Source organism: Corvus moneduloides, chromosome 3 (assembly GCF_009650955.1).
Source record: "Corvus moneduloides isolate bCorMon1 chromosome 3, bCorMon1.pri, whole genome shotgun sequence".
NCBI classification, from domain to species: domain Eukaryota; kingdom Metazoa; phylum Chordata; class Aves; order Passeriformes; family Corvidae; genus Corvus; species Corvus moneduloides.
Genome location: NC_045478.1, coordinates 22,103,887 through 22,120,971, shown reverse-complemented (window position 1 = coordinate 22,120,971; position 17,085 = coordinate 22,103,887). Strand labels below are relative to the sequence as shown.

The 17,085-nt window shown below is 42.4% G+C and overlaps 2 protein-coding genes across 6 annotated transcripts in view; both read right to left on the bottom strand.

Annotated features, from left to right (window-relative positions):
- ARHGEF10 (Rho guanine nucleotide exchange factor 10) overlaps positions 1 to 3,075 on the bottom strand; it is a 112,202-nt gene extending 109,127 nt beyond the window's left edge. For 4 of the 5 annotated variants that reach the window (XM_032104586.1, XM_032104587.1, XM_032104590.1 and 1 more), the window contains exon 1: positions 2,990 to 3,075. The gene's annotated coding sequence lies outside the window, so the exon portion shown is untranslated. The remainder of the gene's footprint in view (positions 1 to 2,989) is intronic. The other variant, XM_032104588.1, reaches the window with a different exon arrangement.
- Positions 3,076 to 11,414: 8,339 nt separating this feature from the next.
- Positions 11,415 to 16,799, bottom strand: CLN8 (CLN8 transmembrane ER and ERGIC protein). Its single transcript, XM_032104585.1, has 3 exons — positions 16,673 to 16,799; positions 14,694 to 15,337; positions 11,415 to 14,298 (listed from the first exon to the last, which is right to left on the bottom strand). Exons 2-3 carry the CDS (start codon positions 15,258 to 15,260, stop codon positions 13,984 to 13,986), a joined length of 882 nt encoding a protein of 293 aa, XP_031960476.1. The 5' UTR covers positions 15,261 to 15,337; positions 16,673 to 16,799; the 3' UTR covers positions 11,415 to 13,983.
- Positions 16,800 to 17,085: the final 286 nt, after the last annotated feature.

Below are 17,085 nucleotides of genomic sequence, written 5' to 3'. Positions count from 1 at the left end.
GCATCCAAGGATAGTCCAGAAAGGCACTTACAGCTCAAAAAACCATCAGGAAGCTGAACTTACCGAAAGATAGTTTTAAAAATACCTTTAAATTTAGAGATTGTATGACAACTCCACAGGATCCCCTCTAACATTCTAAAGTAAAACTGTAAAATGGAAATAACATAATTAAAGAAAGAAAAAAATGAAATAGAAGTCACTGTACATAAGCGGAAACAAAATTACTGTCCCACATATGTAAAATGAAGAAAATAAGTACTACACATCTCATTTCTCCATCATCTACAAAACTGAGAACAGTGTACTACAGATGCACAAACAAACTGACTGCAGGTTTGCACAATGCATAAAATTCAGTCTGAAACTCTGAATCAAAACTGGTCCTCTTTCTCCTGGACTGCAGTTTTCGCTTCCTGGCTGCTTCAGAAATAGACTGAAGGTTATAAATTTTCAACATCAGATTCTAAAAATCATTTCTAATTCATATAGAAGCAGTTAATAGACTTCCTGTTTTACAAATAAGTAACGTACTATTCTCAATTGCACTAAATTCCATTAACAATAAGTTTAACAATAGCCCTTCAGGTTTGTTGTCTTCCTCCAAATCTTTATAAACTATGCAAGGATTCCTAAACAGCTCAGAATCAACTGAAGAACTCCTCTGTTGTGGAGATTTCTTCACAGAATCATAGCATGGTTTGGATTTGAAAGGACCTTAAAAATCATCTAGGTTCCAACCCCCTTGCCATGCATGAGGCAGGGACATTTTCCACCAGACCAGGTTGCCCAGAGCCCCTGGGCAGCCCCATCCAGCCTGGCCTGGCAAGATAAAGCTTACTTTACAGTACTCTACTATGGGAAAGGATTTTTGCTGTCTACTCATGAATGAAAACATAGCCTATCTGCTAAGCATTAGCATAGCTCAGGGTCAAAGACAGTGCCTCAGCATGGAGGGAAGGAGGCAACCCCCTTTTGGGCACCTTGGTGTGCTCAGCACTGGCCTGTCAGAGCCAATAGCACGAGACTTGTACATTTGGCTTCTGCATCTCAGAACTGTAATGCCAGACTGCACACACCCATCACACAGCACTGGGGCTCCTCTCCATATCCTGTGGAGTACCTGCTCCTGAAGCCCAAACCCATAGGATGCTGCCACGTCCCGACACTCAGCAGGAGATGATGGACAGCCCATTACTCAAGCGTCTGTCTGCTTCCATGGTCCTTTCTCCTACCACATCCATCTGTGGGTATCAGCCACAGAAGCCCCATGCACGGGAAACCCAGTGCCATCACAAGACACCTGTTGTCACTCACACAGTAAGTCACATCTCATGTACAGTGCCATAAGTAATCTAAGGAATCCATAGAATATATTTTAAAAATCTTGAAATTTCACTGTAAAGCCTTCGGAAATATCAGATTTCAAGGTAGTATCTAAAAAACTACTGTTCATAACCAGATAAACACATGTAACTAGTTCATGGAGTACTGAGCCCGAGGGTGAGAAGGAAAAAAAAAAAAAAAGACAAGATGGATTAAACAAAGCAAGTCAGATTATCAAGATCAAACAGATCACCCAAGTGAAACGAATGAAGGGCCCATTGAAGAAAACAGCTGAACAGCCAGAACCTCTGCCTGAATAATAGGCAGTTGAAGTTGTAGGCACCCAACACGTCCCATGTTCAGGCAATAAACCTGTGTCTCCTGAGTGCCAACAGAAAATTTTAAAAATGCTATACTTCATTTCTACTGCAGAACAGTTGCTCGCTGGGGTTCACCAAGCAGAGTGAAGGTTTTAGGAAAAAAATTATTTTGTTTACAATAAAAATAGCCACAAACTAACACACGTTCGTATAATCTCACTGTATTTATTTAGCATGGAACAGTTTTTAAACAATATTTTTTATTTACTGACTCATGAAAAAATAACCCAACCCTATACTTCTTTATGATAACAGTTAGCAAGACTAAAAAAAAAAAAAATGCTTTTTACATTGCAATTAAACAACTTAAAACCCGCTAGCTCAAGGTAAAAGCCATGATCTTAGTATCTTTGGGAAAGAGAGTAAAAAAAAAAAAACCAAACAAACAAACAAAAAAAGAATTGAAGAAATATGTAAATGAAAGAGGAGAGAATTTATGATGGATAAAATAAGCCTTTGCTGTGTACACATTATTAATAGCTGCCTTTCCAAGTACTTGGTACTGCCTACTGACACAGCTTGCTAGCTCACTCGTCCAGTGCATGACTGGGCAATCTTTTAGAGCTCTTCTTACCCTACCCTGTAAGTGCAGGGCATCTTGCAAAAGCAACTACATGGTCTGGGATCACCACAAACAACTATGTAACTAGTCCAATAGTTGCACCGTTAATTACAAAGAAACCAAAGATATTTTTTAAACCTCCTCGGAAAAAAAAAATACATAAAAAGACAGTGTTACTGTGAAGTAGTGTTTTTCAGCTCTTTAAAGACAACCAATTTAATTGCAGATGCCACGTAAAAATCTGGTCGATACCAGCTTTGAAGAACGGGAAAGGAAAGAAACGCCAGCCCCCATGGGAGTTATATTTTCCACAGCCATGTCCATAGCTGATGGAGAGGGGAGGGAAGCTGGAGCCGGCAGCTCCCCATACGGCGGAGTACGAAGCAGCGCACACGCGAGAAATCCCCCGCGAAAACCTCGGGGAAGAAACTTCACCGCAGTTCAACAGCGAGTTTGGCCAAGGCGTTCTAGGGACCCCTCATACCCTCGCTTCAGTAACCCACCTCGCACGGGCAAAACCGATTTAATGACAATCTCACACCACGAGTCCCCCTCCTCCCCCGCGGCAGCGTCCAGAGGCTGCCGCCCCGGGCCCCCGCAGCCCCAGCGAGGCAGCCCCGGCCCCTGAAGGGCGTCTCCGAACCAAACATCGAGCCCACCCTCCCAGGACCAAACTTTCCGTGACAACACCGGAGCAAGACCCCGGCGAGAGGGGAACACCCACCTCCTCCGCCGCGGCTGGAGCCGCCGCCAAATGCTCCGAGGCGGCCGCCGCCCGGCACGGCCCGCTCCGCTCCGCCCCGCTCCGCCGGGGCCCCGCGGCCGCCCCGCCGCCCGGACACGTCACTCACCCCGCCGCGGAGCTCGCGCTGGCCGCCGGGCGGAGCTCTTGAGCCCCGGCGGGAGCCGCCCGGCCCGGCCCGGCCCCCGGCCCCGCCTCGCTGCGGCCGCCGCTGCCGTCAGCGCCTGCCCGTGGCCGCCGCTCCCGGTCCCCGCCCCCGCGAGGTCCCGTTGCATCCCAGCTGGCCCAGCCGGTCGGGTCGGGCAGGGTCGGGCCGGGTCGGGTCGGGCCGGGCCGGGCGAGGCGGGGCGGGCAGCGCGTGTGCCCCGGCCCCCGCCGCATTCCTGCCACCACACGGCACCGCCCCGGGGCGGGAGCACATCCCGCCGCCCGCCCCGCGGCCCTGCTGGCGGGGGGCAGCCCCGCGAGGCGTCGGTGTAATGGGCGGAGAGCGGAGCTGCCCGGTGGCAGGGACCGGGAGGCAGCCGGTCCCGGGGTGCACAACTGGGCACACTCAGCCTCATGCTCACGAATAGCCCCTGAAGACGCCAGGGTAAACACTGGGCCACGGCTTTATTTTGGATTTTAATCTCACTTATAACTCGAAATCCAGTAATAGTTTTCAAATTAAATGCCATCTAGAGACGCTGGCACCTCATTTTGGCTGGCCGAACATTTTTGCTTTTTGCATCCTTCTTGCGTGACAGTCCTTACAGCGAGCATCACTGCAGACCAGCACTGACCAAGCCAACCACACAGCCACCCAAAGCTCGTGCCACTCAAGCATGCTTGTCCTGAGAGTAACACCAACCACCAGACCTGGCCATGCCCCTTAGTTAAAATAAAATAGAAAACCTTTACGAGGTGCAATTATTTTTAAAATGTGTACCTTACAATATATCCATGTAAACATCTGTCACACTTCAATAAAAATAAATGCTCTTAAGTACATTATAAGTTCTTAAATAAATTATAAGTAATTACAACTATTTAATGTTGTTAAATATTATCTGAAATCTTTGGACCACTTTTAAGAATGAAATCTTCGAGATAAATACTGTTCAAAGATCCATGCGTCATCCAGCAGTGATCCTTGCCTATTTAAGTAAACTCATTCTACAGTGAGTAATAAAATACTTTCAGTAAATAGTAAATTCATTATCATTACAGGAAAGCATTACTAGAAAATGGTGGCACTTGACATTTGATTAATACGCCTTTTCCCTACATTTTCCCTTTGTCTGTAGTTTAACAACACAGAGTCACGATTATCCAAGTCTTTGTGTGGCTTCATACAATCTGAATCACAAAGTAAGTATTTTAAACTATTCCTTTCAAAAAATGTTTCCATTTCCACAAAGTTATTTCTTTTTTAATGCAATTCTTCATGGTATTAACTCAAAATAGCTTTCACATAGCTCTATAGGTTCCAGGTAAGAAAGAAAACAAGAAAATTGGGCCATAGGTAAAAGTTAAAGCCAGGAATACCATTATGACATTCAGTTCATATAAGACACCACTCAGTTCCATCAGAGACCATTTTATCCTGTTGTTTCTGTAATTTTTAAAATATGTTACATTTCACTCACACCAAGCTATTATTTCCGGAACTGAAATGGTGGGGAATCAATCTTTGGCAAACTGTTTAATAAGTGCTTATCATTAGAGGCCACTTTAAAGAACAAACACATACCTAGACAAGTACAACTAGCTCAATTCTGTAATTAAAAATACCATTTACTAGCAATATCCTTCTCCTTTTGGCAGCCAGCTCACAATCTTATGTGCACTAAATTCTCCCTTTCATAATTACCTTTCACAGATTATCTTATCTTTCACAATTATCTTAGACACAATTGAAATCCTTCCTGAAGGCTTTTTGTGAACCCTTTTGATCTTTGACAGCACCTTCTCCTGGTGACCATACATATATTCCAAGAAAAGGTTGCTCTGGAAACCTTGTTGGACAAATCCCATAATAGCAGATCAACTTAAGAAAAAGTAACTTCCAAAATAACTTGCACTTTCCTACTGATTTGTAAGGCAACAGCCTAATAGCAGTAATAATTAGCACCCTAATCATCACAATCACAAATCCATTATTTATCCACCCATAATTAGTTGTTGATAATTAGAGTATAGATAATGGCCATCTCCACTGTTAACATCATGCTTTTTGTAACCAGATTCTAAGAAGTTGATGTTTAAATTGGTTTTACTGGTGATACTTGCGTGAGACCTCACCAAAATTTACTTACTCTCATTTCTGATTACTGGGGCTTCAGCAAAGATACTTCACCTCCAAGCTACTACACACAGGTCACCTACTCCACACATCTTTACCATGCTTCATCCACCTACTCCAGCATGTGTACCGGGCATCCTAAGGACACCATGAACCCTGGGCGGTGTCCTGACCCCCAGTGACACTATGCCATGAAGATGGGATCCCTTTTTTCTCTCTCCATGGAAATTGGCATGGTTGAATGTACACCTAAATTTATGACACCTAAGAGATAAGACATCATTCCAATGGCTTGCTTTCCAAAACACTGCATGAAATCTGAACAAAACAACTAAAACTTAGGTTATCAAGTTCCCCAGCAAACCCCAGTTTTCTCAAATTCTTCCTTCTGTTTAACAGCTGATGTAGCTGGCATGTTTTCCTAGGGAGTATTCATCCACTGGAAATTCTGTTGCTCCCAACTGTGTTCCCCATGAAGACAGTATGTCATCTGTTTACTGTAATCCCTCAGAAAACACTCCAAGCCAGGACATCCAATGGCCTTCCTTAACTTGAGGATCTGCAGAAACACATGCTGGAGCCTTGTAAAGTTACAGATCCCCTCTACTTCCCTTACCAAACTAGAATGAGTGACAATAATTTTTTTTTTTTAATATATATTTATATCTAATAGATATTTTAAAAAATACAAGCAAACCACACAGTTTTCCTAAATTCAGACTATTACATAAAAAATAACTTTTGCGTTTATAAAAACACTGCTTATTCACATTCTGCTTTGATGCCTACTGCTGACTTGTCTTCCAGGTTTTCCGGGAGCACCAGCACCACTACTGGGAGACAGTTTGTCAGCTCCCAGCACACCAGTACAGGTTAACCTGACAATTGAATTTTACAATATTGTGGTATTTTACCAGCACTAGAACTTCTTTCATGAATGCATTTCATTCCACTTCTTTCCTTCTTTTATGAGTATTTGCAAGTCAAATTCTCAGACTGCCAATTCAGACAGACTAGGTACAAATTTTCCTAAATTTTAATATTGGTCAGGAGCAGAGCCCTTGTGTTACATCATCTCCTTGTTGTCATGGGTCGCACATGAGTGATAGTACAGCCAATGCCATAACTTCTCATGGTGGGTAGACCTTGGCCAGCAACCAGACCCTCACCCAGTTGCTCTCTCACTCCTCCTCGTCAACAGGATTCGGGGAGAAAATAAGATGTAAATCTTATAGGTCAAAATGAAAGCAAAAAGATCCCTTAACAACTACTGTCATGGGCCAAACAGACTCAACCTGGGGAAATTTCATTTATTGCAAATTGAAATTAAAAATGGGATGGTAAGAAACAAAAACAAAAGTAAAAAAAAAAATCTCCCCCCTCTGTTGTCCCTTCTCCAAACTCAACATCACTCCTTCATTCCCAACTCCATGGCCTTCCACACCCCGAGGGGCACAGTGGGATGGGAACCGGGGTTGTGGTCAGACAGTAACAGCTCCTCCCGGTACTTCTTCCTCCTCACAGTTCTCCTCTGCTTCAGTGTGGGTGCTTCCCACAGGCTGCAGGCCTTCCGGATAAACCTGCTCCTTTAGGGCTCCTCTATGGGCTGCAGGTGAATCTCTGATCTGGTGCCTTGGAACAGCTTCTCCCCCTCCTTCTTCACTGACCTTGGTGCTCGCAGAGCTATTTCTTTCACTTTGTTCTCACTTCTGTGCAGCATTTTTTGCCCTTACATACATTTCCCCCGAGGTGCTCCCGCCCCGGCCGTGGGCTCAGCCGCGCCCTGCGGTGGGCGGTTGGATCCGGCTGGAACCGGCTGGGGCAGCCCGGCCTCCCCTCACAGAGCCCTCGCTGCTCACACGTGGGCACCCACACCCCAGACAATAATATGCACAAGTTGTTTCTGTAACACAAAATTCCTGCTTTCAGTTATTTCGCTGATCTCTGATGGCTCTTCTTCATCCTAAAGCTGATAAAGGGAAAAACTTGAGTGAATTTCTTCTCAGGAGCACCACTAAGCGCTGAGGCCGTGCAGCCCTGAAAGACAAATGCAGCCTTTGGCTGAAGCAGAACTGTTCCCAGGGGAGGAAAGGACGTACTAGTGTAATACAAGATACTGAGAAGACTTTATATCAAACACTGTGTACAACTCTAAGCTGCCAACATGTAATAAAAAGAAATTCAAGTGGGAAAAGTGACAAACAAAGAGTATTAGGATGGCTAGGAAAACAAAAGAGCAGATTGATTTGTACTCATGAATATGCAAAAGAGTCTCCAGGGGTAAAAATAATTATGTAAGCTAAAAAGGCAATGATGATACAAGAATAAATTACTTTAAATTAGAAGAGACATTAGGCTCTTTCAGCCTTGGGCAATATATTGCTTAGTAATTTTGATGTCCTGAAAGAAGTTTCTCAAACTTAGCTTCAACCAGTGTCACAGTAATACTCAATATGATGCTGAGAAAAAACAAACAGCTAAAGCATCAGAAAAACTACTATTCAATATCCAAACACAACCTGTTCAACAGTATACAATGTAACAACCAGTTCCATCTACCTCATCCCAAAGCCTCCTAGTTTTTTCATATTTAATTCTTAATGACTCCTTAGGAAAGCTACTGGTGCTTTCCAGGATACACTTTCTTCCTGTAAATACGACCCACAAAACAAGATGAACAAGCTCATTAGAGATGCTCTATGCCTACTCTATGCAAACCTCCATGTAAAAGTACTCTATATACTGTCCGCATGGCTTTGTTTTTCAAGGTATCATAGCTATCACCTTGATTTACACTTAAAAGATCCTGACAGCAGAACTGCAAGGTCCAGAAACATAGGAATGTCAACTCTCTACCTTCTACAAAGTTAGTCCTTTCTCAGGTTATTTTGTCCCCTGCTTGGTGCAAGCCCCATGCTTAAACTTGACTGAGCACAGCTTCAGTAAGAAAATGCAGTGGTCACCCGGTAAACTGCTTTTAGCAGCAGCAGAAGCAGCAAGGCAAGAGAAGGAAGTTTCAGATCTATATAACAATGTATAAATCCGAGCAAGTACCTGGAGCTGCCAGAACCAATTACCAGTACTAAAACCTCACAGTTGTTTACAGAGGACATAGTGGGGAAAACACTGTCAGCTTATACAGCACACTAACGTGAGCCAAGCAAAGGAGTAGAGGCAGCTACCATCATAAAAGGAAATAAAAACTTCAGACCAGAAGTAGTGCATCTGACAAAGCTAGTATTAAATTTCCACTCTCTCTGCTCAGGTTATATTCCTAATGACTTAGAAGTGACCCTAGCTGGCTCTCAGAACATACACACAGTAGCAGCAAGCAATGGCATAGCCAATTTCCTTGTTTTCTTATTTGTGGACAGATGAGCAGGCCGCACTCCTTTCAAGCTTGGCCTGTCTGCCACCTTGAACTATGAACAAGGACTGCTCTTGTCTTGCAGGTTTGCTGTATCATCATCATTCCATCCCACTCACCAGCGTTCAATTTACAGAAAACAGGAAGGCACAATGTGCTGCAAAATACTTGTTCCGGCTCTGTGACACCACCACTAGCAGAACGTGCTAATTAGTTAATCATATCCAGAGCATGAAATGTCTCTTCCAACACTGGAAACCCATCTGGGGGCTGACAACTAAAGCAACAGGCATAATTTAATTCATTAATGACCACTGCTTGCATTTTTTTGTTCCAATTTAAGTACCAGTGCAATGACACAAGACCAAAAGATTGTAATTACTGTATAACATTGTCGGCACAAGTGTGCTACAATATTTTTCTGAGAATTTTTTAAAACTATAGTAAATATATTTACTTATTCATTGAAAACACCTGAATAGGAAAAAATAACATTTAATAACATTTATTTTACAGATCATTTACAAAAAAAAAAAAAAAAAAAAAGAATTTACTCATACAAACACTATTAGACAATTGTTCTTCTCATCCCAGTCTGTACCCACACACATTTCAGTGAGTACACATAAATGTCTTGCTTCTGCTTCAATTAATCTTGGGGACTTCACTGCAGAGGCAGCCAACCACTTGCTTGCATTGTGCATTCTTTTAAGAATAATTAAAATGCCAGTAATGATGCTGTGTTCCTTTAACTCACTAACCTAAAAAGCATCAGGAATTAATTCCTACAGAGCATCATGAAAGAAATGCTTAGACCTGTATTTTACTATTTTGCAATGGGACAAGTTTTTGTTGTTTATTTAAGGGAGCTCATACTAAACCATGAAGTGTCATGTGGTACCAAATGAAGTGTCTTCACAGTTAGAGCCTAATGCAAAAATGGACGACACACTTCAAATACACAAGCCAGAAGGGTCATTCCCAAGAGATGTTTTTTAAACTGTTTTTAATACATACTTACATATAGCACAGCTTCTAGTGTTCTCAACATGCTTGTGGGAATAATACATTAAATGCTGGTGAAGGGACATTGGTTTACAAGATTTTTACAGCTATGTCCATGAATATGACATTATCTTTGTCAAGTTTAACATTTCAAAATAAACAAATCATTTTTAGTGCATACACTGCAAAAACTGTTTAAGCTACAAATAGCAAGTAAAAAACAACAGACATTATTTTCATCAGTAAATGAAACACAATAGACAGCTATTCGATAAAATACTTTTATTTATGTACAGTGTAAAGATGCTTTTCAACAAACGTTATATTGTACAAGAGCAGACTTGAGTTTGCTTAACACTCTTAAATTCACTTTAAGGGGGAGTCTCCCTGAGGTTAAAGAAGGTTTCTTATAACTGTACATCACATCAATATTTAATCCACGTTATCAGGAAAACGCAAAAAAACTCTGAAAGATTTGGACATGGGTATTTAGTGCAAGATGGGCCTGACAGGATGTACTGAAAACTACTAGACAAAAATACTGCAGTGGTAATGTGACTCCTCCAAGATCATGACCAGTGTTGCAAGTAAGAAAAAATATTAATAGAAAAATTGGTGGGTTTGGGGGGAAAACGATGACAAATTTTGGGAAAAAAACACAGGACAGAAATGGAGGAAAACACAAGCTGTGATTTAGGAATGTTGTATAAAGACAGTAAGAACCAGATGACTGGACAAGGTGTCTCAGAACAGACATTTTTCTTTAAAAAAAAACAAAACAAAACTGAACACCATCACTCCCACCACAGTTTGCTGGTTTGTAGTTTTGTTGGTTTTTTTAAAAAAAAAAAGCTTCAGCCAGAAAGGTGACACAAACACCATTCCTTCAAATAAGCTTGTTCAACAAGAAAGCAGAGCCAAGTCCCTAGCAGCCACCTTGGCAAAACAAGTAATTCACTCAATATCACGTTATGCAAGAGTTTTCCAAATCCACAGCAGCACACCCTGTGATCCAATCCAGCCACTACTGAAGCTGACTGAATTTTTCTAAATGGGATTGTGGATGAGGTTGTATATATATAAGAAGGCCCAACAGGACTGGAATTAGTTTCACTTCAACAAAATTTACAAACAAGCTATGGCTACTCTACCTTTGGGCTGAAAAGCAGCACTTAGTTATAAGAGTAAATACACACCAAAACCCTCAGTTCAAGAACTTTTTCAGACTCGTTTCAGAGCAATGCGACAGTCATCCACAATAATAAACCAGAAAATCCTCCTAAAGGGAGCAGTCAATAGACAGTGAAGAATCAATCACAGAAGTTTTTGGATTGGAAGAGACCTTACAGATCATCTAGTTCCAACCCTCCTGCTGTAGGCAGGGACACCTTCCACTACACCAGGTTGTTCAAAGCCCCATCCAACCTTGCCTTGAACACTTCCAGGGATGGGGCATCCACAACTTCTCTGGGCAACCTGTTCCAATGACTCACCATCCTCATATGGAACAATTTCTTCCTAATATCATCTAACTCTACTCTCTTTTAGTTTAAAGCCTAAACTAAAGCCCTTGTCCTATCACTACACGCCCTTATAAAAGGTTCTTTCATACTCAAGTATAAAAAAAAGAGGCTCTGTTTAACAGAACTGGTAACTCCAATGATAAGCCATCAAAATGAAGAATGGTTGTCTGTATTTTTGTTATATTTCTAGCCGGACTGTAAAGTACTCTCAAACCAACAGAAATAAAATAAGTGCTGTTATTTGCTTTATTGCATAGCTTTCTTGTTCTACCAGTGTTTTGGTTAACAGAGGCTCTAAAGTATTACTCATTATGTAGTTAAGATATGTAAAGCCCAACAGTCTTTTTGTGAAAAAACTCACACTAGGATGCAAACTAAGAAGACTGCATTATGATGCTAAAACATAATTTTAATGCAAGATTTAAAATTCACTTAATAAAATTATACAAATTAAGAGTATAAAATATTAAACTTTAGACATCTGGTGCTATGACATAAATTTCCACCTGTCTTTTTTCAGTCTTAATTCACTACTATCCCCCACCCTCCATATTCTTTTATTTTAGCACATAGGAAATTCACATTCTTTAGCCAGCCACTATAAGAATTACACACTCATCCCAAACTTTTTCTGATGCTTCCATTTTCTGTTAGGATTCTTCAGAATTCTGTAGCTAAGATTTTAACAATTATTACCTTGTTTTATTGAATCCAAACCTTCAAGTTTTAAGCTTCATAGAGTACACCATCATTCTGATAACCTGATGACTTATTCTCTTTCTCCCTGGAACTCCTGCAAGTGAGGTTTGGATTCTGCAAGATATGCATTCAGATCATATTTTTTGGTTCCACTGCCAAGGAATTCAACCCTCTGGTTTCTTCCCAAGTACTTTTAACATTACTCTCCCACACACAACTCCTCAGGACAGGTACATCATTTCAAGCTTTTAAGAACCCTTTTTATTATAGGATGGTGCCCAGACAAGCAACACTGCAACTTCATTCTGCCCAGCTTAGAAATAAGAAGGTAGATTTAGATTTTATCTATTAAATATCAGCACAATAACAGACAGGGTTGCTGTGTATAATAACTGTGAATAACCTCTCACCCTGGTTTTGAATAGGCAGTTTCAGATATTCACCACTTCATCATTATCAACAAGATCTGGCTATATATTTGTGACCTGAAGTAAGAAGCTTCCTCTCCCTCATCGAACAGCAATTCAACTCTGTGCTCACACAGAGTAAATTAGGGAACACAGCAACCTGACCACTCCCTTCACTCAGAACAAATCAAAGACATTCCCACCAAAAATTAATAAAATGGGGCTGTTTACACCAAAGAGTGCTTCTCTCACACATTTAAAACAATATTCCACCACAGATCAGTCCACAAAGTCTCTAATTCACGGCTTGACCATGAATTCTTCACAACTTGGGCTCACCCAGTCTTAATGCTTTGGGAAATAAATCTGTGTAGCAGTCATGTCACACAGAGTTCCACTTAACCATTTTTTTTAATCTCATTAGTTCCATGCACCAAAATCAATACCTGTCATTCTGTCATTCTCCTGCCACTAGGCGTCACCCTCTTCTATCGTGATCTGTATCCCTCCATCCACTTCCCAACATTTCGCCCAGGAGCCATCAACCAGTAAGTCCCTATCTAAAGAGCAACCCAGTTTCTCAGGTCAAGGAAAGATTTTTGTGATGTGGCAGATAAAGTGCAAAGGATTGTTAGTGTCTCTTGGTATGTTCTTTAAAGTTAAATAAAAATATTTAAACAACCAAACTCCTACAGGAGGTGATACAGGCTTTCCTCCACAGAGGAGTCACCTCAGATTCTGAAACCACCTAAAACTAAGTGCATTCCAAAAAATAAGAGGAACCATAACAGAAGCACTAGTGGAACCAATTGCATAACCCCTCATGTGGGACCTACAAACAAAATAATTTTACTAATCAAGCAGCATTTTTTTCAAGGACAATACAGAGTCACCTTCTGGTGTTGCCCCTTGTATTTCATAGATTTCAAGTCCAAAAGGGGCCACTATGATTACCTACTAGACCACTCATTTCGCAAATGCATGGATCTCCACAGGTATGGTTTTGATGGATATGAACTCCTCCCATACTGAGGGCAACCTGAAAACTACAACTTTGACAGCAAACACTCAAACAGTTATTTTCCTGTTCCTTAAGTGCACTTAAAAGAAAAAAAGAACAAAAACAAATACCCATAAACCTCAAACCCACAAACCAACCAACAACAAAACCCAAACCCGGGCCATGATGGCATTCTACCACTGACCGGTTCTGCCGCTTGGAATGATTCACTGGCACACAGGAATTAGGTACCCATGCATACCTAACTTGGATCATTATTGATCTTAACAAACAATTTAACATAATTTTCAGTATCAGCATCTCTACCATATGTGAAATAGGATTCCAGCTAAACTTGATTCAAGCTGAGCTTAATAGATGACTTAACTGTAAAGCCACTTTGAAGCATTAGGAAAAAAGATGGCATTAGGGAGCACATCACTACTAAATTACGAAATATTGTCCAACCTGACAAACTGTTGGCGTAATTTGTAACAGGGGTTGAAGTTCTTATATGTATGCACGTAAGAAACACAAACAATGCTTTTCAACACTTGTGATGCATACAGAATGCTACCAGCAAGGAGTCACTGTGTCAATGAGCATCTTGCAAAATCTTCTAGTTCATGTGCAAAGAACGACTTCGCATTGTATTCTTCTGTTACCTTGCTGGGACATTGCTGCTTCAGTGCTATATCCCCTTCTTTTGATGTGTCTCACCATTTAATTTTCCATTTTCCATTGCTTTATTTTCAAAGTTCCAGTCAGTTGGGCTGAGGAGTTGCTGAGTTTTTTTGTATGTCCAGTATGGGTTAAGTATTAGTGTAACAGCAAATAATCCCGAGAATAAAACAATAAAGTGAAGAAGTCCCAGATTTTCTATGACGGAATTCCAATTGAAAATACACACCCACCACATGTGGTAGGTAAGAATCATGCGGCAGTGAAACAGATGGATCATCACCCACTGGTTTGCCTTCCAGAAAAAGGTGTTAGCATGGCCAGCCTAGAAAAACAAGAACACAAAGTATGCAGAAGTGAGATTGTTACTTCAAGATAAGGAACTGAGGAATCTGTAGAACTAATGCAAATATCCAACTTTCATATACACACACTCTCAGGCATTTTTTCCTCATAGTGCAGTATTATTCCACATGTATATGGCACCCCAAACTTGGTATGGATCTATACCATTCCACTGTGGACATGCACACAGCACCACACAGAAACCTACATGGAGGCCTGCAGAAGTGCCATCATGACAAAAGCAGGTATGACAGTAACATAGATATCAGTTGGATAAATGCAGTTTTATCCAAACAAACCATACAGATTATTTACAAACAAGTGAAATGCATGAAAACTGTTATAAGCATAATCTGAAAACTGTCATATTCTTACCTTCAGAAGCATCCAGGAAATGCACGTTGAGGGAGTACTCATCTCCAGCAACATTCCCATCAAAGGCAGATAATGTCCAGATTTCACATTGATAACTAAACCAGCCAAGCCACCAAAAGCAAGCAAATGATGAACTACCAAGAAAACATCAAATGTTCTAAAAATAATGTTCGACACATGAACTGCTACATTTTCAAGCAAGAAAAATCCAGCTGCTATTAAACAGTTAAACCAACTCCACTTTTGCTGTGAGTAGACTTTGTCAGCATGAAAAACAGGATCTATGAGCAAAGCCCATAACCCAGCAACACAACTCTGAAGTCCAAACACACCACGTGTGACTGCCATATTCCAAAACACCTTCTCCTTTGCATATAAGGCACGGTAAGTGGTACTTCTCCAAGAAGACAACCAGTGAGACAGAAGAAATACTCCCAAGTAGATTAAAAAACCAGCAGCTAAAAATGTCAAACGAACTTCCCATAAGAGATAGTCCCAGTCAAAAATGGTCCCAAACACTGCATCATCATTTACAGGATTCATTTCTTCTCTTTTGACACTTCTCATCCCCACTATAGCCTCCTTCACGCCTATTTAGCCTCAGCTATTCAGCAAACCAGTAAGCATGAACTCTTCTTTTCCATCTGGAACAAGGAGAAAAAAAAAAATAGTGAATTTTTAAGTACATCCATATATATAGATTCTAAACCACAGAGTGCTCACATCCACTGCAGTTAGGACTTTGGTCCTGTTGTCGTTAGGCAGTCATCCCAAAGACAGGTAGACAGACAAGAAAAACTTAAGCAACACGTTTAAGATTAACAACTGGCCTGCAAAGTCCCTACTAATACAAAGTAATGCACTGAAGCAAAGGCAGAAGAGGGTCAAGTAGGAAGGCAAGAAAGAGGAATAGAAAATATAAGAAGCAAATCCTGTTTTGTTACTTATGAAACTTTTATTTCAACAGTATCACGCAGTTATTGTCCTAGTCCCCTGCTTTTCCCACACTGATTTTCCACCATTTGCTACAGCTTTGGGTGCAATTCAGAATCTCAAATACAGATCCAGGAAATAAAACTACAGAAAACTAATGCAGTAAGGGGGACCACTTACACCAAAACAGGGCTGTAATGATCACGGCTCAAAACAAGATTCTGCAATCAGTTTCTGAACATTAAACTACTTTCCAACAAAAAACATATTAAAAATGGAAAAAGAGTATGGAATGCAAACAAGCAACATTATTACATATTATTAGCAACATCAGTGTAATTAGCTGAACAGCCCAGCATTTAGTGTCTCAAGTTGTCTGAAACTTCCTGAACATACTGTAGTTCAAAAACAAAGTCTTGTGGGGAGGGAAAAGTCAAATAATACTGAAACATTTGAACTACAGCTCGTTTTATGAACCATATAGGTGATATAAGCATAACCACCACACCCGCCGCAGCCTGTAAGTGCTTAACACCACTGTGCGTTTGGGAGTCAGGTGACTGCAAGTGAAAAAACCACGAAGACCACCGAGGGCTGAGCGCCCGATGAGAAGCTCTAGCCTTGTTCTAGCGGGCAGCAAATGCCACCACCGCTCCCCGTGGTGCATCCTGTGGAGCACCTACTCGCCCTGCCCTTTGCTCGCAGGTGCCCCGCTCCGAGGAGAGGGATGGGCTGGGAGCCCTGAAGGCCCTTCGCCCACCCCACGGCCTCACACTTGGCAAAACCGACTCCAAGTCCCAGCAGCCCCCCGCCCTCATCTCCCCGGGGAAAACCAGGGCAAAACACACCGATCGCACGGCACGACCAGGCCCTGAACAGCGCGACCCACTACCGCAAACCCTGGCTCCAGCAAGGCCGCGACAGCTCCTCCGCCCCCGGACAGACACGGCACCGACACCCCCCCGTAACCCTCCTCCGCCCCCGGGGCCGCTGAGCCCTCACGCAGACCGGGGAACCGGCTCCGACGCACAAACCCCGCTCCTCACCCACAGCGCTGCCCGCAATGCCGGGACGGCCCTGCCTGGTCCCCCGGGAGCGCCCAGCCCGGCCCGGCCCGGCCCAACCCGCCTAGGGAGGCCCCGACCCGGCTCGACCCGCCGGTCCCACAGCACCGTCCGCAGCCGCGGGCCGCCCTCCGCGCATGCGCCACCGTCGGTACCAACCACCGGGTGCTGCGGGACGGGGGGAGGGAAGTGCGGCTGTGCCACTCGGGCAGGGGGAGCCTTGTTTACAAAGTGCCTTTCTCTGCCTGAGAGAACCGCTGAACATCACCGCCACTGAGAGGTTAACACCTGATAGACGCCTTCTCAGCAAGAATGATAGTAAAAAAGAAATATCAGTGGTGCCACAGCCCATACATTTACCTATAATTGTCCCGTTTCATTAAAGACGGCAAATT

Bases quoted from the DNA above. Each gene is read 5' to 3' on its own strand.
- CLN8 (XM_032104585.1), bottom strand. From the start codon at position 15,260: ATGAGAAGTGTCAAAAGAGAAGAAATGAATCCTGTAAATGATGATGCA. The intron at 14,299-14,693 runs GTAAGAATATGA...TTGTTTTTCTAG, and splicing joins TTTCCTGGATGCTTCTGAAG to GCTGGCCATGCTAACACCTT.